Raw genomic sequence first — 23,496 nt, 5'->3', positions numbered from 1 at the left:
GTGAAATTATCAACACGCTCTAATTCCAGGATGCATTCATCACTCCAGGAAGAAACCCTGTACCCAGCAGCAGTCACTTCCCATCTTACTTCCCTGTGCCCTGGCAACGGCTGATCCACTCTATTTTGATAGATTTCCCGTCTTTTTGATTCTTTATCCTGACTTTGTTGCTGACTAGTTTATATGGTAGGTATTGCTAAGCGATCTTTTTTTTTTTTAAGTTTATTTATTTTGAGAGAGAGAGGGAGAATACATGCGTGTGTGCACGCGAGGAGAGGGGCAGAGAGAGAGAGAGAGAGAGGGAGAGAGGGAGAGAGGGAGAGAGGGGGAGAGAGAGAGAGAGAGAGAGAGAGAGAGAGAGAGAGAGAGAGAATCCCAGGCAGGCTCCACACCGTCAGCGCAGAGCCCGACTCGGGGCTTGAACTCACGATCCGTGAGATCATGACCTGAGCCAAAACCAAGAGTCAGATGCTTAACCAACCGAGCCACCCAGGCGCCCTGCTAAGAGATCGTTTTGGCAATGAAAAATAATCGGGACAGAAAGGAAAATGTATACCCATGATCCGTAAACAGGAACACTGCTGTTTCCTGCTTCTCACCTCCACCTGCTTCTCACCTCACCTCACCTCACCTGCTTCTCACCTCCAAAACGGCTCTTGCTCCAATGACCCGTGGCCTGCAGGGTGCCTGCATTTCTCTTGGCCAAGTTTGGCACAGGTGACCGCGCTCCCCTCCCTGAAGCCTCCTCCTTGATGTCCGTGACCCCATACTTTCCCGGTTTCTCACCTTTCTGGTCACTCTGCCACTGCCTGGATCTGACCTCTACATACCAGGGCCCCTCGGCCTCTGGTCCGGCTACTCTTTCTTGTTCCTCTACCCAATGGCCTAATTTTTACATCCAATCCAGACCCTTCTCCTGAACAGCGGACTGGATCTCCACTTGCCTACGGCTCATCTCTGCTCAGCCCTCAAACTCAACACATCCAAGATGGAACCCATCACCTCCCCTTCAAGCTGTCCCCTCTTGGTGAGGGTGCTGCCCCTTCTCTCTACTCCACCCCCACCTCCCTTTTGTCACAGTGACAGGCCCAGTAACCCAGTGAGCACGTGGCATTTCCCTGCCACAGGGATTGGGTGAGGGATGGACATGGGACTCAACGGGGGCCAGTGAGAAGCAAGGGGAGGGCTCAGGGAATTCTAGGAAAGAAACCCCTCCCTCTCTGGAGAAACGCCACAGAAAAGCCAGTTCCCACCCCCTTCCGCAAGGCATAGGTGGGATGTCTCAACCTGCTGTGGCCATTTTGCCAGCAAGTGGGAAGCCAGCCTGGGACGATACCAACACGGTGGAAAGACACCAAGGACATCTCTGAACTGCTGGATCCAGTTGGTCCTGAAGGCCGCCCCACTGCTGGATTTCCCATGCTACGAGCTATGGCTGATTATACTGTCCAAAGACGGCCGCCCCAATATTTCTCCCATCCCACGTGCTCCTCTTTTTTTTTTTTTTTAATTTTTTTTTTCAACGTTTATTTATTTTTGGGACAGAGAGAGACAGAGCATGAACGGGGGAGGGGCAGAGAGAGAGGGAGACACAGAATCGGAAACAGGCTCCAGGCTCTGAGCCATCAGCCCAGAGCCTGACGCGGGGCTCGAACTCCCGGACCGCGAGATCGTGACCTGGCTGAAGTTGGACGCTTAACCGACTGCGCCACCCAGGCGCCCCACCACGTGCTCCTCTTAACGTCACATCGACACTCCCCCACAGAGAACTGGGGCCTGTGTCCCCTCCCCTTGAACCTGGGCTTGGTGGGGACTTTGTAATGACCTCGACCAATAGAGCATGGCAGAGGTGACGAAGCACAACCTCTGAGGCTGGGCCACAAAAGGCAACAGCTTCCACCCGGCCGGCAAATCCAGCTGTCCTGGAGACGCTATGCTGGGGAGCCCACGCGGAGGGACGGCGTGGAAATGTGGAGAGATGAGAAAGAGCCAGTGGCCGCTATTTTAGGCTGCTCGGTTCGGGGCGATCTGCTCTGTGATCATAGTAACCGGATCAGGAGCCGATCTACACCCTTGATGGCTGAAGCCAGTGCGACTTTGTTTTCGTTACTCGAGACCATACAGCATCTTAACTGCACTGGCCTGTTTTCTCCAAGCCAGGACTCAAACCGGACGCCTGCCTTTCCCTCCCTGCTCGCCCAGCGATCCTACTCCTGAAGCTCACCTTGATCCCATCCGCTTTCCTCCGGCATCCCGGCCAGGGCCACCCAGGCCGCCATCACTCCGGTTCCACCCTCCGAGCTGGCCTCCGCACCCTGCCCTCTTGCCCCCATTCACCTTTCTCACGGGGAGCCAGGAAGACGCTTTAAAGCCACAAAGTGGCGGGGCGCCTGGGTGGCTCAGTCGGGTGAGTGCCCGACTTCGACTCAGGTCATGATCTCACGGTTCGTGAGTTTGAGCCCTGCGTCGGGCTCTGTGCTGACAGCTCAGGGCCTGGAGCCCGCTTCGGATTCTGGGTCTCCCTCTCTCTCTGCGCTTGCCCTGCTCGTGCTCTGTCTCTCTCAAAAATAAACATTAAAAAAAAACCCCACAAAAACTACAAAGTGGCTTGTGTCACTTCAGTCCTCAGCATAAAATACAAAACCAAGAACACGGTTGCCTCTAAAGGCCCTAGGTGATGGGGTGTCTGTGTTCCGGCCACCTCTACAGGGTCCCTCTCCTATAGCTCTACTCCCCCAATTCAGTTTTCTGCCCCTTCCTAGGATAAGCCTCAGGGCCTTTGCACGTGCTATGACCTCAGCTGGACTGCCCTTCCTGCATACTCTGGTAGTAACTCCTTACCCACCCCTTCAGTTCTTTTTTTAAAGAGGCCTCTTTCTTTAAAGAGGCCTCCCTGGCTCCCAATTGAAGGTAAGTACCCAAGTTATTCTCTCTTGAGCAGCTTGCTCTTTTCCTGCAAAATTGTGGAACAGAGTCTCATTGTTATTAGATTCTGTGTGTAGTTTTTCTTTTTTTTTTTATGTTTGTTTATTGTTGAGACAGGAGGAGGGGCAGAGAGAGAGGGAGACACAGAATCGGAAGCAGGCTCCAGGCTCTGAGCTGTCAGCACGGAGTCCCAATGCGGGGCTCACACCCAGGGACCGTGAGATCGTGACCTGAGCTGAAGAAGGATGCCTAACTGACTGAGCCACCCAGGCGCCCCTATAGTTTTGTTTTGTTTTTTTTATGTGTATTTATTTTGAGAGAAAGAGAGAGAGAGAGAGAGAGAGAGAGAGAGAGAGAGAGAGAATCCCAAGCAGGTTCCATGCTGTTAGCACAGAGCCTGACATGAAGCTCAAACTCAAGAATCATGGAGACCGTGACCTGAGCTGAAATCAAGAGTCGGATGCTTAACCGACTGAGCCGCCTAGACACCCCTGTGTGTAGTTCTCGAATTACAAGCCCAGTCTTGACCCCGCTGGTCTACAGCGCCCAAGAGGGCAGGGCCTCTGTTTTCTTCGCTACCGTATCCCCAGCGTCTGGCACATAGTAAGTGCTCAAGAAATGCCTGTGAGCGAGCGAATGGTTTCCCCAGAAATGACCACGGCTACCAGCAGGAAGCGTCTGCCTCTCTTCCCGCGGCAGCCAGGCTGCCCTCCCGCCCGGGCACCCCGGGGCTCACCGTATTTCTTATTGAACAGGTCCTGGACTTGCTCCCGCAGCGTGTTGGCGATGTCGATGCGCGAGAGTCGAGCGTCGTAGTTTTCTGCAAAGTGAAAAACAATTAGGGATTTGAGGCTGTCCAATTAAAAGGCACGTGGGGACTTTTCAGGAATAGGATTGCCTAATTATGGGGAACTCCTCCTCAGAGCGGGCCCCTCAGAGTCCTTCAGAACTAACATCTAGACGGAGATGTAGGTTTTTCCGGAAGGACGCACACTGTTGTGACAACAGCAACGAGTGGGAAATTTAGTTAATTGTTGACATTTGAAAACCACTAAACCAGTAAATGAGCCTGAGAGGTGAGAGACGGCATGAGGAAGAGCAGGCTAGGAGCAGGGGTTCGGTGGGGAGGGCCACCCCGGGTCCCTCTCTCACCCGGGGGGGGCGGGGTATCTGCTGGGAGCCCATGTGCCAGCCCATGCCATGGGGGCCCCAGACAGGCCCCTGACCTCGAGAGACTGCAGCCTGGCACAGCCCGGGGAGAGAGAGAGGGAGGGAGGGAGTGGACCTCTGGGCGGTCGAGTGGGGGGGGGGGGGTTACGGTGAGGACCTCAGTCCTCTGTGAGGCTGGGTACAAGGAGTCACGGGTGGGGTGGGGGTCGTGAGCACCCCTCACTGCGGCAAGTTCTGGCTGCCCGGGAGGGAGAGAGACAGGGCAGTGAGCAGCCGTCCCCCTGGGATTGGGGTCCTATCTCTGGGCCCCCCACTCCCTGGGCTGGTCTCGCTGACCTCACTCTCTCCTCAGAGCCGCAGGGACCACCCAGGGGCCACCCGGGGAACAGCCCACCCTCGGGGACTCACGGCCACACCCCGGAGCTGTCCCAACTCGGCACGTGGACTTCCTGCTTCTGGCTCTCCCCTGCATTTGCTCAAGCTTCTCCCGCCTTCCATCCATCTTCCGCCCCACTCACTGTCCCTCACCCCTTCGTGGCCCAGCCACGGTTCTCCTTGTCCATAGAACCCCCTTGCACTTGGGGACCTCGGCCTTTTTTGGCTTCAGGCATCGAGCACAGCTGACCGCCTCCCCAGAGGGGACAGTGGGTGCGCTCCTGCACCCTGCCATCCCCCTGCACTCTTAGGGAGACTCTTCTTCCCGCCCACCTGCCAGCCAGCCTCACTCAGACCCCTAGGCCGTGACGATGGGGACCAGCCCCTCCCACCCGCAGCCTGGCCCTCCAAAGCCAAGCCAGGTCAAGGTCATGGCACTGGGACAGCGGACCCCATCCTGAGCTGCAACCTTACCTTGAAAACCCTGTCTCTTCAGGCTCTCGTCCACAAGAGGGTCCCCGGAATCCCTCTCTGGGGGCGGGGAAGGGGGAGGAGAGAAGCCAGGGTGAACAGCCAGCTCCTGGGACCCGGGGACAGGGGCAGTATCTCTGGGGGGGATCCCGGTGGAGAGGGCAGTGGGGGACGCCAGGGGAGGCGGGACCAGGAGAGAGGAAGAGGGAGAAGGGATGGTGGCAGAGACCTGGGACCCCTCCCACGCCCGGCGGGCGCCTCAGCCCGCGTCCCTGAACGGGGTACCTTGGCTGTCCGCGATGGGCTCTTTGACTCCCTCGGTGAGCAGCTCGGGTCTGGAAAACACCACAGCAGGGCAATCGCTGAGGCCCCTCCGGGCCTTCCTGGTATAGCTTCAGTCTGCACCCCTGGGCCTCAGCTTACCCAGCTGTGCAACAGGCCCTCCCAGCCCTGGACAGCCCAGGTGTGGGGTCCCCGTCCTTCGCCCTTGTCCTGTTGGCCCACGTGTGGTACTGGGGGGGCTGTGCTGGGCTCTGAGGACCCCGCCCAGAGGGAGGTCAGCCTGGCCCCAACCACGTGGAGCTGCCATTGTCGCTCAGTTCTGCGATGCTTCCCCACGGTACCAGTTTGAAGTGCAGAAGCAGGCGGCAAGATCTCAGAGCGACAGGGCAGGTCCCGGGTCTCCGGCTGACACCCAAGAGCTGCCGGGTCACTTGCAGTCGGGGCCTCGGGGACCGACCCCAGCTCTGCACTAATACCTGTATCTCCAGACCCCACAGAGACCCCCGAGATGTCATGGCGCGCTCTCTCGACCCCCTTGAGGCGGGCACTGTTTCCATCACTCCATTCACAGGATGCGGAGACTGAGCAACGTGCCCAGGACCACACAGCGGGATCGGGCAGGGCTCAGAAAAGGCCCCCGCCCCCCCTCACAGCCGAGACACCTCCCCACCAGGGCCTCTGCTGTCTCATCTGACACAGCGGGAGCCCCACTCGGGTCCTGACTCTCGCAGGTGACAGTGGGGATGTCATTTCACTTTCTGGGACTCTGTTTCCCCATAAGGAGAAGGGGAAGAGGTAGTGGTGGAGAAGTTTCTAAATGCAGCCTGAGGCCTCTTCTGGCCCCTGAGGCTGGGCTCCAAGGCAGGGCTGTGCGTCCTCCTCCCTCAGGCCCTGTGAGCCCAGCTCGGGGCACGTGCCCACGTGCCCGCTGCCAGGAAAGGCAGCAAATCCTCATCCACTGGCCGCCTGACCTGGGGTGGGGGTGCCCTGAGTCTGGCCTTTGGTCTCCCTTCTAGGCAGGGTCTCCTCTGGGCCACTTCTTGGTTACCCCGGTGACGGAGAGCTCATTACCTCTCCCTGCAGCCTCACCCACAGACCCATACTCACACTGAACCCTGGTCCAGCACCCCACCCCCACGACACCCGTCAGGAGATTCGAAGGAGTAGTTTTCCACTACCCGTCCCACTCCATCATCCCCCCTGGCCCGTCAGCCCTCCTCCAGCCAGCCTGACCTCCCCAACATCCTCAGCCTGCCACAGACTCCAGGACAGGCCTGCTCTAGCTGGACAAGCCTGCATTACAAACAGGGCATTGAGAATCCGTGCTATATGATAAAGACTTTGGTCTCTGTCTCTGGTTCCTGGGAGGTAAACTCTCATCTTTGGTTATTTCTCGAGTGACGGGAGCGTCTTTGTTATTATTATTCCTGGTTGGGACCCTGGGATCAGACCGAAGTTTATGCTAGGGAGATGATTTGGGATTCTGGAAGACTGACCACGTGATCAGAGGGCTGAGGCTCTGAGCCACCTGCTATCAGCCCACCCTCCTAATTTCTACAGACTGAGCTCAGTCACATGGCCAATGACCCGAGCAAGCACGCCTATGGAAAGAATCCCAATAATAATCATGGACACTGAACTCGGGGCTGGAGGGTGACATATGCCCTGATAACACGGGGACCTCACCATTTGTGAGTGCCATTTGGCTGGTCCTGGTCAGTACCCTTTATATAAAACGGTAATTGTAATACAGGACGTTCCCGAGGTCTGGGAGTTGTTCTAGCTAATTACTGAACTTGCAGGGAGTTGTGGGAAGCCTCAGATTTAGGACCAGATGCTCAGAAGTGTAGGTGGCCTAGGGACCCCCAAACTTGCAGCTGGGGTCTGAAGTGGGCGTGGTCTTGTTGGAGACCGTGCCCTGAACCTGTGGCATCTGCTAATGCCCTGTGGTCAGGATCAGATCTCACTGTGGTGTTACATCAGCCAGAGCCCTCCGCCACGACTCCCGGGTAGCGATTTCCTATCCGTGTGAACCCACCCAAGATTTTAAGTTTCCAAAAGGTTTCTAAACTTTGGAGAATTTGATGAAAGCAAGGGGTCCTCTCCCCACAAGAATGCACCAAAGAATATGAACATCTGGCTTACAAGCTCAAGGATCAGGGTGTAAAGAAAGCTTTCCGATCAAAAGTTTAGAAAGTTTAATCTGATTTGTGCCAGTTGTAATGACTGGTAGAGGTTGTCCAAAGTATGTCCTCCACAAGGATGTGGAGGTCAGGTACAGGCAGAAAGTGTGTCGGTCAATTACTGATGTCTCCTGCAGGTGATGACTTCTCATATATACAAATGTGCAGCTGACCCTTGACGGACATGCGTTTGAACTGTGTGGGTCCATTCACATGCGGATTTTTTTCCAAAAAATACGGTTCAGTACTGTAAACACACTTTCTCTTCTGTACATTTTCTGTTTATAAGTTTTTAAAAAAATTTTTGGTGCTTAGTTTTGAAAGAGAGAGAAAGAGAGAGACAGAGACAGAGCACGAGTGGGGGAGGGGTAGAGAGAGAGGGAGACACAGAATCCGAAGCTCCAGGCTCTGGGCTGTCAGCACAGAGCCCAATGCGGGGTTCGAACCCACGAACTGTGAGATCACGACCTGAGCCGAAGTCAGACGCTCAACCGACTGAGCCATCCAGGCACCCCTCTGTTTATAATTTTTTTTAAATGTTTATTTATTTTTGAGAGAGAGTACACGTGCATGTGGGGAAGGGGCAGAGAGAGAGCGGACAGAGGATCTGAAGTGGGCTTTGTGCTGACAGCCCGACTCGGGGCTTGAGCTCCTGAACCACGAGATCATGACCTGAGCCAAAGTCAGGACGCTTAACCGACTGAGCCACCCAGGCACCGCACTTCTTTACATTTTCTGAACATTTTCTTTTTTCTAGCTTACTTTGTTGTAAAAATATGGTATATAATACATACAACATACAAATTCGTGTTAACTAGCTGTTTGTGTTATTGGTAAGGCTTCCGGGTCAACAGTGGGTTATTAGTAGTTACTTTTTTTCTTTTTCCTATTCTTTTTTTATGCCTGATTATAGTTGACATACAATGTTACATTAGTTTCAGAGGTAAGTAGTTAAGTTTTTGGGGAGTCAAAAGTGATATGTGAATTTTCAACCACATGGGGACTGGGGGTGTCAGGACTCCTAACCTCCATTTTTTTTTTAAATGTTTATTTATTTGGAGAGAGAGTGCACGAACACATGCTTACATGTGTGTGCATGCACACGAGCAGGGGAGGGGAAGGGAGAGAGGGAGAGAGAGAATCCCAAGCAGGCTCTACACTCTCAGCAGAGAGCCCTACATGGGGCTCAATCTCATGAACTGTGAGGTCCTGACCAAGAGTTGGACACTTAACCGACTGAGCCACCCAGACACCCCTCTAATCCCTGTACTGTTCAAAGGTCAACTTTATATTTTTATGGGCTGAACTGTATCTCCCCCAAATTTCATATATTGAAGTCCGGACCCCCCCCGTACCTTGGGATGTGACTGTATTTGAAGCCAGTGTCTTTTAAATTTTTTTTTTTTCAACATTTATTTATTTTTGGGACAGAGAGAGACAGAGCATGAACGGGGGAGGGGCAGAGAGAGAGGGAGACACAGAATCAGAAACAGGCTCCAGGCTCTGAGCCATCAGCCCAGAGCCTGATGCGGGGCTCGAACTCACGGACCGCGAGATCGTGACCTGGCTGAAGTTGGACGCTTAACCGACTGCGCCACCCAGGCGCCCCTGAAGCCAGCGTCTTTTAAAAGGTGGTTAAATTTACATGAGGACGTCGGGCGGACCCTCATCCCCTGACTGGTGCCCTTATAAGAAGAAGGAATTAGGTCACATGGGAAGAGCCACCTGGGATGTATGTACATAGAGAAAAGGCCATATGAAGGCACAGTGAAGAGGTGACCACCTGCAAGCCAGAGAAAGAGGCCCCCAGAGAAACGCGACCTGCCACACCTTGATCTTGGACTTCCGGTCTCCAGAGCCAGGGGAGACAAATGTCTGTCACACTTTGTTACTGCCGGCCCAGCATGCTAATATGCATATCTACATACATATACATGAGGTACATACATATTCCTTATTCGGATGGAATGCATATACCATAACATTCATCTTTAAAGTACACCAATCTCGCGCGCCTGGGTGGTGTTGGTTAAGCGTCCGACTTTGGCTCAGGTCATGATCTCACGGTTTGTGAGTTCGACCCCCGCGTTGGAGTTGGAGCCTGCTTCCGATTCTGTGTCTCCCTCTCTCTCTGACCCTCCCCTGCTCACACTCTCTCTCTCTTTCTCAAAAATAAATAAACACTAAAAAAGAAATTTAAAGTATACCAATCTGTGGTTTTCAGCGTGTTCACAAAGTTGTTTATACAGCTGTTCTTCTACCTAATTCTAGAACGTTTACATCGCCCCCCAACGCACCCTTTCCTAAAGTAAGATTAAAAGGAGAGGTGGCTCTTTCTCACTTAATACTCCCAACAGTAGTCTTGCTGAGTTTTAAAATGAGAAATAACAAAGTAAGTACACTAAGGGCTCAGTCTCTTAAAATTACCCAGCAAAGCCTTTGCTCCACAGCCCCAAATGCCATGCCCGGCAAAAGCCATCGCTGTCTCCCACTTGAGCCATTTTCTTTGCTTGGCTTGCAGAAAACTGTAATCAGTTAAACTTACTTTTTATTTTATTTTACTTTACTTTACTTTATTTTATTTTACTTTATTTTATTTTATTTTACTTTTATTTTATTTTATTTTACTTTATTTTATTTTACTTTATTTTATTTTACTTTTATTTTACTTTATTTTATTTTATTTTACTTTATTTTATTTTATTTTATTTTATTTTATTTTACTTTATTTTATTTTATTTTACTTTATTTTATTTTATTTTATTTTATTTTATTTTATTTTACTTTACTTTATTTTATTTTACTTTATTTTATTTTATTTTGAGAGAGTGGGCGAGTACAGGGGAGGGGCAGAGAAAGAGAGAGAATCCCAAGCAGGCTCCACATGGTCACTACAGAGCCGGATGCGGGGCTCAAACTCACGAACCGCGAGATCATGACCTGAACTGCAATTAAGAGTCAGACGCTTAACCGAATGAATGAGCCACCCAGACGCCCCTAAACTTACTTTTCAAAACTGATGTATTTTAAAAGACGTGAAATCCTTATCCAGGCAACCACATGAATTTCTCTCAAAAGCTAAGAGAAAGACATCAACTCAAAAGGCTGAGCACTGGACCGCTGCATTTGAAAGACATTCTGGAAAAGGCGAAATGATGACAGAAGGTCGATCGGCCGTTGCCAGGGGCTCTAGGGTGGCCAACAAAGGGACACGCAAAATGTTGGGGGTGATGGGACTGTTCTGTATCCTGATTACAGTGGTAAGAGCTCGTCAGAGTTCAAAGAGGGTACACTTAAAAAGGGTGAGGGGCGCCTGGGGGGCTCAGTCAGTTGAGCCTCGACTCTTGATTTCCGCTCAGGTTACGACCTCTCAGTTCATGAGTTCGAGCCCCACAACGGGCTCCATCTGGCAGCACACGGCCTGCTTGGGGTTCTCTTCTCTCTCTCGGCCCCTCCCCTAACTCCTTCTCTCTCTCGAGGTAAATAAACAACTTTAAAAAAAAAAAGGGTGAATTGTGCTGAATATGAATTAAACCCTAACAAACCTGATGCTAGAAAAAAAACAAACCCATCTTGATCGAGTACTTACAGTGCACCAGGCCCGTGGCTGAGCCTTGACCTCCAGACTGCCGCTCTGGGAAGCGTATGGTGCTTCCCATTGGACACCCCGAGCAGCTTGCCCAAGGTCACGGGCAGTAACAGGAGGTGCAGACTCAGCCCCAGGAGACCGAGTGTCACCAGGCTCATCGGCCTCGCTTTCTAAGTATAAAGGGGCACAAAAAAATGCTCGTGAGCACAGGAGAAAGGCTGTCCCTGCACTAAACATCGACCCAGGTCAGCTTACTGAGGAGGCGCTCTTGACTTGGCTCCTCCCTCCGAGGCTTTCAGGTTCTCGATTTGGAGGGAGGGACGGGGCAGGCAGCCCCCATGTGTCCCTTCCCTCCTGAATGTGGACATTCAGGACATTTGGTTCCCAATGCCCTGTCCCCACCCTGACGTCTGCCCTACCCAGGGGGTGAGTTTTGGGTATCCACCCACCAGAAGCCCCCCCCTCCCCCCGCCACGCGCCTCAAACACAACATGCGTCAGATTGACTCCTGACGGCAGCCTCCACCCCTTCCATCTCGGAAAATGGATTACCGCCCCCCCCCCCCCCAGGGGATCAGCCTTGACGGAGTCATTCGGGCCCCCCTTTCTCTCCCACCCCACGGCCAACATGTCAGCATATCCCGACAGCCCATCTTCAGAATGCTGCCTGAACCTGAACTTCTCACCAAGCTCCTACCCTGTCCATGGGGCCAGAGGAAAGCCTCCTCGCTGGTCCCTGCTGCTGCCCCTGCCCACAGTCCCCAGGTCGCCCTCCACCTCATTAAAAAAAAAAAAAAAAAAAAAAAAAAAAAAGACCAGATCATGTCATATTCTCCTCCGAATCTTCCAGTGAGTTCTCATTAAATGTAAAATAAAATCCGAACTCTTGAAGCCTGTCCGAGACCCTGCATGATCCAGCCCCTGCTCCCTCCCAGGCTTTACCACTCTTTCCTCCCTCAGTCTGCCTAGTCACACCAGCACCTCACTAGTCTTCAAACATGTGAACGTGCCCCTGCCTCAGGGCCTTTGCACCTGCCCTCCCTCTGCCTGAACGCCCTTTCGCCAGATATCAACATGCCTTGCTTCCTTAAATAGGTTCCTCCTGCCCCTCTCTGCCCCCTGACCCTGTGTCATAGCGTTCGCCTTTGCCCGACATTATATGGTAGTTTTAGTCAATGAGACTGGCCAACTCAAGGGTAGAACTCAGCATTTGCTGCTTCTCACAACCTGCACATGGCTTGCACTCAAGATGTACTTGTTGAAGGAAGGCACCACATGTCCATTATTTGGGTCCCTCGGAGCACCCCCTTCCTTGTTCCTCCTGGTGCAAACCAGGCCCCGTGGGAGGGCGCCCTGCTCCACACCCCGTCACCCGCCTGCCACTCTAGGCACAAAGGCTGCCATGAATCTCCCAATTTGGGGGGCCATCTACTCCCCCAGGGAGGGGGGACAAACCCTTAAGACTCTCCTCTTTCTTGCCACTTTCAACCAAACCAAGCCTAAATTTACATGATGTAACAGTAGCAACAAACAGGTCACCCCAGACACCCCTCCCCGCCTTAAATCAGTAGCTGCCTCCACCTTTTCCTCAGGGATTTTCTATCTGAGCTGGGCACACAGGCTGGATCCCCTGGCGCTCCGCTGGGCCCTCGAAGGCAAAAGCAAGGGTGCCTGGGCGGTTATCTCACGGCCTTGTGGGTTTAAGCCCCGTGCTGGGCTCCGCACTGACAGTGCAGAGACTGATGGGGATTCTCTCCCTCCCTCTCTCCCCATCCTCCCCACTGGCTCTCTCTGTCTCTCTCAAAATGAACAAACTTAAAAAAAAAAAAAAAAAGACAAAAATGAGATGATTTTTCCCCCCACGATTTGGTGCTTCTCCCAGGCGCCGGGCAAGCCTGGAGGGCCCCCCCCGTGGACGCGGCCAGCCCTTACCTCTTGATGACAAACTGGATGCTGTTGCTGGCTTCCAGGATCTTCCGGAGCTTGGCGATCCCGAAGCAGTTGGGCCTGCGGAGGGAGATGCCTTCAGGCAGCCCCACCACAAACAGCTCCTCCGGGTACATCAGGAACTTGGAGTAGGGCACCTTGACGGGCTCCGAGATGCCAATGGCCTTGGCTGCGGAGACACGGCTGCTGTAGGGCCACCCAGGGCTACGGGGGCTATGAGCCTCCGCTCTAGCCTCCCGCGTCTGTGCGGGGTGTGTGCGTGCATGCGTGCGTGCGTGCGTGCGTGCGTGTGTGTGTGTGTGTGCAGGTGCGAGGGCTCTCGAGAGTCAGGTGTTAGTTGACCCCCCCAACCCTCCTGAGAGATGGATACTGTTACCCCCAGTCTGCAGGTAAGAGACCGGGAGCTCAGAGGGGACACGATTCAGTGGCAGAGCCCCAGGGCTGGGGGGTGTGAACCCGAGTCAGTGGGACCCCCAAACCCACACATAGTCAGTGCCCTCATGCACTGAAACCACTGATGGCTGGTGACACCTGGCATTGGCTCCACCCAAGCCCCCATCCCCTGTGCTGCTGGTATGGCCTTCCGGAGTCCCCCTCCCGCCAGAAATAACCCCCAAACTCTGTGTGGCCCAGCACCGCAGCTTAGGAATGGAGGAATGGGATAGGCTGGAGACCCAGGCCAGCCACTCACGGCCACTCACGCTCAGACAAGCCGAATCATCTCCCCAGGCCTTACTTTTCCTCATCCGTAAAATGGGTATGAGGACGCAAGGGTTTCGCGGGACGGGAGAGCTCATGTGAAACCCCTAGCCAGTGCCCGGCAAACCACTGGGGCCTAACAAAAGAATAGCCTCCTCTCCCCTCCCATACCCTCTTTCCTGGACTCCCAAGTAGGAAAGTCCTTGCTGTATAAGAGTCCTCCTGAGGACCCTGGATGAGGGTGTCTGTGAGAACAGAAGAGCGGTCACTGCAGTGAACAGAATGGGCTCTCCAATGTGCGGCTGAGGCAGACCGAGGGGGCGTGTGGACGAAGAAGGCTGGGGGCCGCGTTTAGGGGGGGGGAGGGCAATGCCTCAGTTTCCCTGGGTGTCCCCATCCCCTTCCCAGTGCGCCCCAGCACCCCCCCCCCCGCCCCTCCCGCCCTTGCCCCTGTGCAGGGAGCAGCGGGGCCCAGAGTCCCTCTGAAAACAGGGCGGCTGGAAGGAGGGCTGGCCGCCCCGGGCCTGTCCGGCTCCTTGCTCACCGTATCGCGTGTTGAAGAGCAGTTCTACCTGCTTCCGCAGGGGCCGGATCACGTCACCGTGGCTGTCTGGAAGGCAAAAGGCAGCCTGTTGGGCCTCCCCAGGGGCAGCAGGACCCCGCTCCTCAGCTCATGTCCCAGCTCTGCCAGCACCAAGAATGACCCCGCACTGGGACCTTGGAGGGGGGGGAAGGCCGGCTGGGTGGCGGCGGCGGGTAACCTCTTTCCCCAGAAATGGCACCCCCAGACTGGTCCGCAGGGTTCCCAAACTCAAACGTCTGCTCTTAAAATCGGGTCTAAGGTACCACCAGGGCTGAATGGTGATTTGGAAGATTCTGGCAATTTTGCGGCCGAAGAATGACCAGAGACCTTTCTAAGGGTGTGTCCGTCACTCTAGACCAGCTCGGGAAGTGACTTAGCTAGTGGGGGAACGGTAAGCCTGTAAATTGAGTATGCCGCCACCAGGTGGCAGTGGAATTTTCTATCCCTGTCCCTGGTCAGGCTGGGTTTGGGGAAATGACCGTTCTCTCCTCTCGCAGCCACTCATCCCATCCCAGGGGCAGAAACCCCCAAGAGGAAACACACACATCCCCGCTTTGATCTCTCTTCCTGCACACTACTCTCCCTCAACAGGAAGGGAATGAGCAGCGTTCCTGAGAATGCGCCGGTCTGGTGGACTCCACAAAGCCAATTTTATGCTTTCCGGCCTCCATTCTACTGGCTCAGTCTCCAGACTTAAAACCTTTGTGAAAGAAGCAGGGTGTGTATAAAAACAAAGAGGGTGCTCTGCGTTTCGCGCACCACAAAGAGCTGCTTGCGCCTCTGACCAGGTGCCTCCTAGTTCTGGAAGACACATCTGTAAACTCCTCCCACCTTGAGGAAGCCCACAGGACCCTCACCTCCAACGGCGGCGGCGTGTTGGAAAGAACCGGAGACAGTGGGGAGAGGAAGGGCGGGGGAGGCGAGGAGAGGTGGGGTGTGACGGGGGAGGTGGACAGAGCCTCACCTTCTGTGGGCCTCTCCTCAGGCCGCGGGTCCTCGCTGGGGCCTTTCTCTGAAAGAGAACAGAGGGTGCCAGGAAGCCACGTGCATCATCTGCTGGGCCCTGTGCTGCAAAAGTCAGGCCGGACAAGTGGGGGGCGTAGAGCACAGCATGGCAACTCCCCAGGTGGGGCTGGGGACCCTCACCCTGCACAGGGACTAAACTTGCCCTCCTTGTGAAGGCACAAGGAGGGCACGTTCAGAGACCAGGTGTCGGAGCACATTTGGTACCTCTGGGGACCAGACCCGAGTCAGTCCGTTCTTTCCACGTGCTGGGTTCTGTTCTAGGCGCTGAGGACACACGGGAACAAAAGAAACCCTGTCCTGCTGTGACGCCAGATAGAACGCGTAATGCCAGTCAGCAGTGATGCCGTAATTAAAGCAGTTGGATGAGGGGACGGGGGGGAGGGTGAGTGGGGAGCGTGGACCTGTCCTGGGTCAGGTGGTCCAGGGGGCTCTCTGATGAGATGGCACTGACCTTGGCCTAAGCAGCCAGCTCAGACCCAGCCTCGTCCCCAGGAAGCGAGGACATGGTGAGTGAGCAACTCGAAAGGTGGGTGGTAAAGCTGCACGGGGGTGGGGGCTCCTGGTGGCCGGGGTGGGGGGGAAGGGCTGAGAGGGGGCTTCCTGCAGGAGGGGGATACCTGCCTGGATACAAGGGTCTATGATACGAAAAGCAGCAGGGGGGGAGCAGGGAGGGAAGAGCAGCTTGGGTGGGGGGTCAACTGAGGTTTTGGCTGCAGGAAGAAGTACATGTATGTGAATGGGGGGGGTGCTGGGGCGAGGGGGGCAGGCGCACCGCGGGGCCTCCCTGAGCAGTGGCCCATTATTGCCAGGGTTTGGAGGAAGGAAGGCATCGGGGATTTTCAACGCTTGAAACAACCGGAAGGAGGCTATCATCTGGGAAGCCCGCTGGCACTTTGGGCGGCCAGGTGCTTTCACACGCGGGACTGGCCCTTCACGACGTGCAGCAGCGGAGCTGGAAAGCGGTGGAACAGGTGGACCCCAGGCCTGCCACACTCCCGGCCGGTGCCCGTCTGCTCCCCCGCCAGCTCCTGCAGGCAGCACTTCGGGACAGAGGGATACAGGGCGCTGTCGCCGGTCCCGGACAGGATCGTGAGCTGGAAGGAAAGGGGCTGATCCTGGGGAGAGCTGCCAAGAGTCAAAATTCGCTCAGGATGGAGGGAAAGTGAGCCTGCGTCTGGGATCACTGGACAAACCCAAAGTTTGGGGCTCAGCTCCGAAGGGGCTGGAAGGTTCTGGAGGGTTTCACCTATGCTCAGCTGACTTGAAAAGGTAGAGGGCCAGCCCTGGGCACCCTGTGGGCGGTGGGTGCTGGGCCCTCCTGACTCTGCACGAAGGATTTACTCTGGCTGCAGTGACAACCCCAGCAAGCTGTGGTCCAGCACAACAAACCGCCTGGAAACGGCTCTCGACCAACGACATAGGGTGATTTAGAGGATCACTATCCCAGCTCCCTCCTCACTGGGCTGCCTAACTCCAACGCGTGCTTTGCGTGGCTCTCTGGTCCCTTGGCTCAGCGGTCCGCAGCAGTAACGGGCCTCGTAACACTTCTTGCCTCCCACCCCACGCCGGCACGCCTGGATCTCCTCCCAAATAGACGCATGCAGGCAAAGCCTTATCTCAGGGTCAGCTTCTGGAAGGTCCTGCGCATAAACTGCATTTGTGCCATTTCTAGAGGAAGAGGGGGGCGGACAGGGAGAGAGGAGTGTGGTGGGACCGGCAGGGCCACCAGGAGATTTCCCTGGGCAGGGACCTGTGACAAGAGGAGCCAGGTAACTATCAGTCCCAGGTGAAGGGAACCGCCCAAGTGTGAATCTGGAGCACCAATTAAGGTTACGAGGTGGTCCAGAGGGACACGAAGCCAGAGGGAGACCTGGCCAGGGAGTCCATGCCTGCTGTGAGCTGTCCATGTGCCGTCTTCCCGGCAGGATCAACAATCTGGAGAGCTGATAGGGATAGGACCAGCCCCAGCTCCCCACCGAATCCGGGCATCTTCGGCCCCACTATGGAGGGGCTTCTGCTGAAGGAAACTGGGGGGCGCCTGGAGGGCTCAGTCGGTTAAGCATCCGACTTCGGCTCAGGTCATGATCTCACGGTTCGTGGATTCAAGCCCCAAATCAGGCTCTGTGCTGACAGCTTGGAGCCTGGAGCCTCTTTCAGATTCTGTGTCTCTCTCTCTGCCCCTCCCCAGCTTGTGCTCACTGTCTCTCTCTCTCTCGCTCTCTCAAATAAATAAGCATTGGAAAAAAAAAAAAAAAAGGAAGGAAACTAAGCTGGGTCGACTCCTAGGGGCTCTGACCCAAGTGCTTTGGGGTCCCAAATACCAAACGTAGGGAACTTGCCAGACTCTCCACCCAGACGTTGGAGGCTGGGCTATTTACCCTGAACGAGCCCACCTACGTGCTCACCGCTCCCCCGTTTTCCACGGTGAATAACCAGAAATACCCTCAAGAAATGATCAACGACACGCAAATACCATGGTGCTGTAGAGAGACGGCCAAAGCACCAGCTTGTGCAAAACAGTAGCAGCATCCATTAGCACTTAGCAATGTGCAGACAGAAAAGACACATGAAGTATGGATGCTAAACTAATAGCTGCCCAAGGAGGGGGCAATGCAGCTTTCCCTGCACGGTTCTATAGCATTTATTTTACAATGCACACATGCAACCAGAAAAACACGTGCCTGGACACACACACACCCTTCTGATCCAAGGTGGTCCTGAAAACCTTCAAATCTTCACACTTGACCAGCGCTGAGTGGGGTGCTTTGAAAGAAGCCTTGGATCGGCAGCCCAAGGCCAGGCCTCAGGTTCCCACTCGGTCAAACCAAAGAAGAGAAGACTTTCCGATAGAAATGGACCAGGGTAGGGGCGCCTGGGTGGCGCAGTCGGTTAAGCGTCCGACTTCAGCCAGGTCACGATCTCGCGGTCCGGGAGTTCGAGCCCCGCGTCAGGCTCTGGGCTGATGGCTCGGAGCCTGGAGCCTGTTTCCGATTCTGTGTCTCCCTCTCTCTCTGCCCCTCCCCCGTTCATGCTCTGTCTCGCTCTGTCCCAAAAAAAATAAATAAAAAACGTTGAAAAAAAAAAAATTAAAAAAAAAAAAAAGAAATGGACCAGGGTAGGGGTGCCTGGGTGGCTCCGCTGGTTAAGCGTCCGACTTCGGCTCAGGTCATGATCTCGCGGTCCGTGAGTTCGAGCCCCGCGTCGGGCTCTGTGCTGACAGCTCAGAGCCTGGAGCCTGTTTCCAATTCTGTGTCTCCCTCTCTCTCTGACCCTCCCCACTCACACTCTGTCTCTCTCTCAAAAATAAATAAACGTTAGAAAGAAAGAAAGAAAGAAAGAAAGAAAGAAAGGAAAGAAAGAAAGAAAGAAAGAAAGAAAGAAAGAAAGAAAGAAAGAAATGGACCACAGCCATACGGGTCCACGGCCGCCCAGCCCCCCTGGTGTCCAGACCTGAGACAGGCACCCACGGTCTTCTCTAACAGCACTGTGAACACAGCCAGGTGCCGTGTGACCTTAGCGGCCGGGCCACTCTGTCCACTCATCCTGAGCCTCCACACAGTTTCTCCAAGACTGCTACCAAGTCCGGTCCTACCCGGCCCATCGAGAATATTCTTTCTTCACTCCCAAGGTATTAAAAGCACATCATAACCGATGGAGGGAATTCCGAAAAAGATAACTCGCTTAACCTAACAAAGCTACTGTTCTCGCCGATCCTCTGCTTTGTTTATTGAACCAGTGATTATGTTTTCAACGGTTGCAAACAGCAGCCCTGGGCCCTCACATGCTCCCCGCCTTGTTGCCTATTTTTGGTGGCTGCTGACAGCCCGTCAGGAGGATGCCATCAACAGCTCCCCGCACAGGTGGGCTGGCTCTTTCCAGGTTTTCGCCGCTACCATTAACACGGCCACGAACGTCTCTGTGAAGAAAACGGTGTCCGTATTTCAGATGATTTCCTAGGACTGGACCCCTGGAACTACCAGCATCACTCATGTTGATGGCTCCTGCAGCTGACAAATTTCTTTAAAAAGCAACTCGGGGATGCGCATTCTTCCCAGGACTAGGAGCACCCACTTCCCAGTACGCTCCACGGAGGTTCTGCCCAACTAAGGGGTGCAAAAGAGATGCCCCTTAGTCCGAGCCCTCGTCTCTCGGAGGCCACACGCGTCTGTTTTGCTGGCTGTCGCTTTCTTTTTTTGTACAATCATCCGTTCACGTTGTGGTGGACACTGGGACGTCCCACTCCGGTCCCCTTCGAGGAAATGCTTGTTGGCCCAGCAGCAGGGAATGTGGGCAGCTGGCGGCAGGTGCCCGTGAGGGGCGGCTCCCATCCCACGACCGGTTGAGGATGTCCCAGCCCAACTCAGAACAACCCCAGGGGGCCATTCTGGCTCTAGAGTTTCCCATGGTGCTGGCAGATGCCGTTGCTGGGGCTCCATCACGGCTCTAACTCCCCAGCGGCAACCTCCCCAAACTTCCATCCCGTCTTACATAGATGCATCTAATGACCCCACCACACACACACATTAAACTCCATCCCAGAGTCCGTCCCCTGGGGAACCCTGCCCATGACATGGTCCTCGGGTTGTGAATGTTTCCTGTGGATTCCAGCCCAGTGTTCTGGCCTCTGACGGCCATGGGGAACATCACTCCTTGGTGCACTGTCCATTCTTTCTGGAAACTGCATCGTCTTGCTGCCTGAACCGCCTTCACCCAACTGATAAAAACAAGAAGGAGGACCGAGCCCAGCAGGACACCATGGGAAAGCTCCCCCAGGAGGAGGCTGGAGTCCCTGTGCAGCCCTGCGTCCCCGGCTGGCCCACAGTCAAACCCAGATCCCGAGCCGACTCAGTCCCAAAGAATGAGCCCACGCTGGCTGGCTCCCTTCTAATGGTCCAGTCATCTGTGCGGAAATCTGTTTCCGAACCGAGCCTGGGACAGGTGCACCTGTGTGCAGTCTGGACAAACCCTCCTCTGGAAGTCTGTTTCCCATGGCCGGCCCATCCTCTGTCCCCCCATGACTTCTCAGGCGCTGTGGACAGTGGATCTTAGGTATTGTCCGCCTGGGATCCAATTCCTCAGAAGCTGGAGACCTCCACTCCATCCCAGCGGCTCTGTAGACCCTATCCCCTCACTGAGTGGGACTCCCAGGTCCTGCTCAGCTTTCCTGTTTCCAGGCCATTCTCCCTAACAGAGAAGACAGACGCGGACACAGAGCAGAGACGTTCTGCTTCCATTTGGTCACCGATTCACACGGCACCATCCTCCTGGGCCAGCAGGAAACCTCCTGTATTTCTCCAGTCATGAATCTGTTTTTGGTTGGGGAAAAAATTTTCAAGTGCAGAAAAGCACACAGAATGTCGTAACAAACACCCATGTATCCACCAGCTGGAAAGGATATATGTTAGCATTTGTCATATTTGCACCTAATTTTTTTTACATGTTTATTTTTGAGAGAGAGAGAGAGAGACAGAGAGAGAGTGAGAGAGACAGAGAGAGAGAGAGAGAGAGAGAGAGAGGGATTGCACCAAGGAGGGACAGAGAGAGAGGGAGACACAGAATCCGAAGCAGGCTCCAGGCTCTGAGCTGTCAGCACAGAGCCCAACGCGGGGCTCGAACCCATGAACCGTGAGATCATGACCCGAGCCGAAGACGGACACTTAGCCGACTGAGCCACCCAGGCACCCCTGCCCTAAGTTTTTAAATAAAACATTAAACCACACCGTTTTTATGTTTCTAAACTTACATAAATTCTGTATCTCTCCTACCCTTCTGCACTTGCTTTCCACACTGAACCTTACATTTTTGAGACCTCTTTGCACCGTTTGTTTATTTTGTTTTCCTGTTGTTATATAATCTCTACACCCAACGCGAGGCTCAAACTCAACGATCATGACATTAAGAGTCGCACGCTTTACCAACTGAGCCAGCCAGGTGCCTCTGTGCTAGTCATTTATTTATTTTATTTACTTTTATTTTTTTTAATTTTAGAGAGAGAGTGCATGAGCAAGGCAGAGGGGCAGAGGGGGAGAGAGAGAGAATTCCAGGCAGGATCCATGCTGCCTTGAGCCTAATGTGGGGCTCGATCCCACGACCCTGGGATCATGACCTGAGCTGAAATCAAGAGGCAGATGCTCAACCAACTGAGCCACCCAGGCACCCTGGGCTGCTCACTTAAGTGCCATATGGTAGCCTTAAGCACCCCCACTGCCCCCCCCCCCCCCCATGAGGCCTACACGGGGTATCACACACATGGGACACAAACAAAAGCCAGTCTCCTCCTTCAAGTTTCATGGTCTGGCCCTGCATCCTTTATTACAGAGATTTCCAAATTTGAATCATTTGAGTACTAACGTCATTTTCTACCGTACCTGTGAACCCTGTGTACTATATATTTTACGTTCCATTTGTTTCATCTTTGTGATAATCAACTTCTAAACTTTACCTATGAAAATTCTTGTTTTCCCCATCTATAATAATCACAGAATGTCTGTTAATAATGCTTCGAGATGGGAGTTGGGCACCTGAGGTTCATTAAATAACTCTTTTCAATTTTGGGTGTTTTTGAACACTTCCAAAATGAAATTAAAAAGACAAAACACAGAGAACACCGCGCCCTCCCCACAGCTGTCTACCTGCTGGACCACTCCCCTTGGCTAGGACAGCACAATAGTCTGTGTCTGCCTTTGTTCTCATTCCTCCGTGGTTTATTCTCAACCCCACGGTCAGAGCAAATACTGTTAAAATGTCCCTCATGAGCTCCAACCACCCCCCCATGAGAAATTTGTCTCCTCAGAGTCAAGCCCTCACTCCTTCCTTCGACGTACTCGCCCGGCATAACCCACACCATCACCTACCTCCTTGACCTCGCCTTCCCTAACTCACTCTGCTCCAGTCACCCAGGCCTCCTTGCTTCTCCTTGAACATGCTGGATGCAACCCACCTCAGGGCCTTTGCACACGCTGGTCCCACTGCCTAGAAAGCTCTTTTCTGACGTCCAATGGCTCCCCCCTCCTTCAGTTCTTTGCTCCAACGTCACTTTCTTAGCGAGCTCCTCTCTGACCACCCAAGGCCTGTAATAACCACCGCACGCCCACCCCTTCACACTTCCCCCTCCTGGCTTGTTCTCCCCCGACTGCATTTACCACCATCTGACTTCCTATTTTACCTATTGGTTTCTTTACTCTTTGTCTTCCTACACTAGGAGCACAGGGACCTTGGTGTTTGGCATACATATGTCTCTGTCCCCAGCACCTCCTGGTACATAGTAGGTGCTCAATAAATACTTATTGAACAAACGAACACATTAATTCAGATGGGGGTTCCTGGGAACAATGCAGAGGCCAGACAATGTAAACCAAGGCCTACTTCAAGTTTCCAGAAAAAAATCTGACCTGTACAGGGAGTCAGGCATACCCTGGGTTTTCTCTAAGTCAATAGCAAGGAAAGCCTGGGGGCTTCCTGGCCCACCCCTCCCAGTACGCCCCAGGGAGGTGGGGCCCTAACCCGTTTCTTACCAGTCAGCATCTCCATCCCATAACCAGAATCTTCCGAGGGCAGATGCCCAGGCATTGAGTCTGTCATTTCCTCCGAGGTTGGCGAAGGGTCTGGAAAATGACAACAGCATCTTCTGTCTATCCTACCCTGTCACAGTCCCCCAGGGACCCCCCCAGAGCAGGACCCTTAAGGAAGCCGTGTCCTAGAAGTCTGGGAGGACAGCTTTAGTGACCAGTTCTGCCGGAGGCGAGGCAGGTGCCCGAGGGGTGTGGAACCCCACGCTGAGCCTCCAGAGACCAAATACGCTCTCTTCTTCACAGATGTGGAAAATGAGGCACAGGGGGTTCTAAGTCTGGAACCAAATGCAGGCCCTCTTATTCCTATACCTTTTCTTCTCCTCCCTCCTGCCTACAAACCCCAGGGGAGCCAGGCCTGAGCAGGAAGGTCGGGGGGGGGGGGGGGACTTCAGGAAGGTCTTGGAGCTGACAGACATTCCCAGCACAGAGGGCAGACATGGCTACAGGAAGCGCATGTGATGCCCACCGCTGCTCGCAGGGTCAAACTAGAGAAACAGCGGCCTGGAGACCCCTTCTTGGCCCTCGGGGGACACAGAGGACAGCCGGGGAGGGGACATGGTGGTTCTGGCAGGTCCAGGAGCCCTGCTCTGGGAGCTGCTCGATTCCTATAGGTCCAGGCTGGGCAGGCTGGGCAGGAGGGTCAGCCCTTCAGACACCTGTTCCTTACCTGGGACAG

At 54.2% G+C, this 23,496-nt stretch overlaps 1 protein-coding gene across 7 annotated transcripts in view; it reads right to left on the bottom strand.

The window, feature by feature from the left end:
• GTF2IRD1 (GTF2I repeat domain containing 1) overlaps positions 1 to 23,496 on the bottom strand; it is a 121,572-nt gene that overhangs the window by 33,491 nt on the left and 64,585 nt on the right. For 6 of the 7 annotated variants that reach the window (XR_007147761.1, XM_047838495.1, XM_047838497.1 and 3 more), the window contains 8 exons: positions 23,488 to 23,496; positions 22,764 to 22,853; positions 15,188 to 15,235; positions 14,185 to 14,250; positions 12,927 to 13,110; positions 5,227 to 5,276; positions 4,945 to 5,001; positions 3,662 to 3,745 (listed from right to left, as the gene is read on the bottom strand). The exon at positions 23,488 to 23,496 is cut by the window's right edge and continues 72 nt beyond it. Coding sequence is in view for 6 of the 7 variants with exons in the window: in XM_047838495.1 (XP_047694451.1) it covers positions 3,662 to 3,745; positions 4,945 to 5,001; positions 5,227 to 5,276; positions 12,927 to 13,110; positions 14,185 to 14,250; positions 15,188 to 15,235; positions 22,764 to 22,853; positions 23,488 to 23,496 (588 nt within the window). In the remaining variant the exon portion in view is untranslated. The remainder of the gene's footprint in view (positions 1 to 3,661; positions 3,746 to 4,944; positions 5,002 to 5,226; positions 5,277 to 12,926; positions 13,111 to 14,184; positions 14,251 to 15,187; positions 15,236 to 22,763; positions 22,854 to 23,487) is intronic. The other variant, XM_047838496.1, reaches the window with a different exon arrangement.

Source organism: Prionailurus viverrinus, chromosome E3, assembly GCF_022837055.1.
Source record: "Prionailurus viverrinus isolate Anna chromosome E3, UM_Priviv_1.0, whole genome shotgun sequence".
NCBI lineage: Eukaryota > Metazoa > Chordata > Mammalia > Carnivora > Felidae > Prionailurus > Prionailurus viverrinus.
Note: the sequence above shows the minus strand (reverse complement) of the source record. Positions and strands in the feature narration are given on the sequence as shown.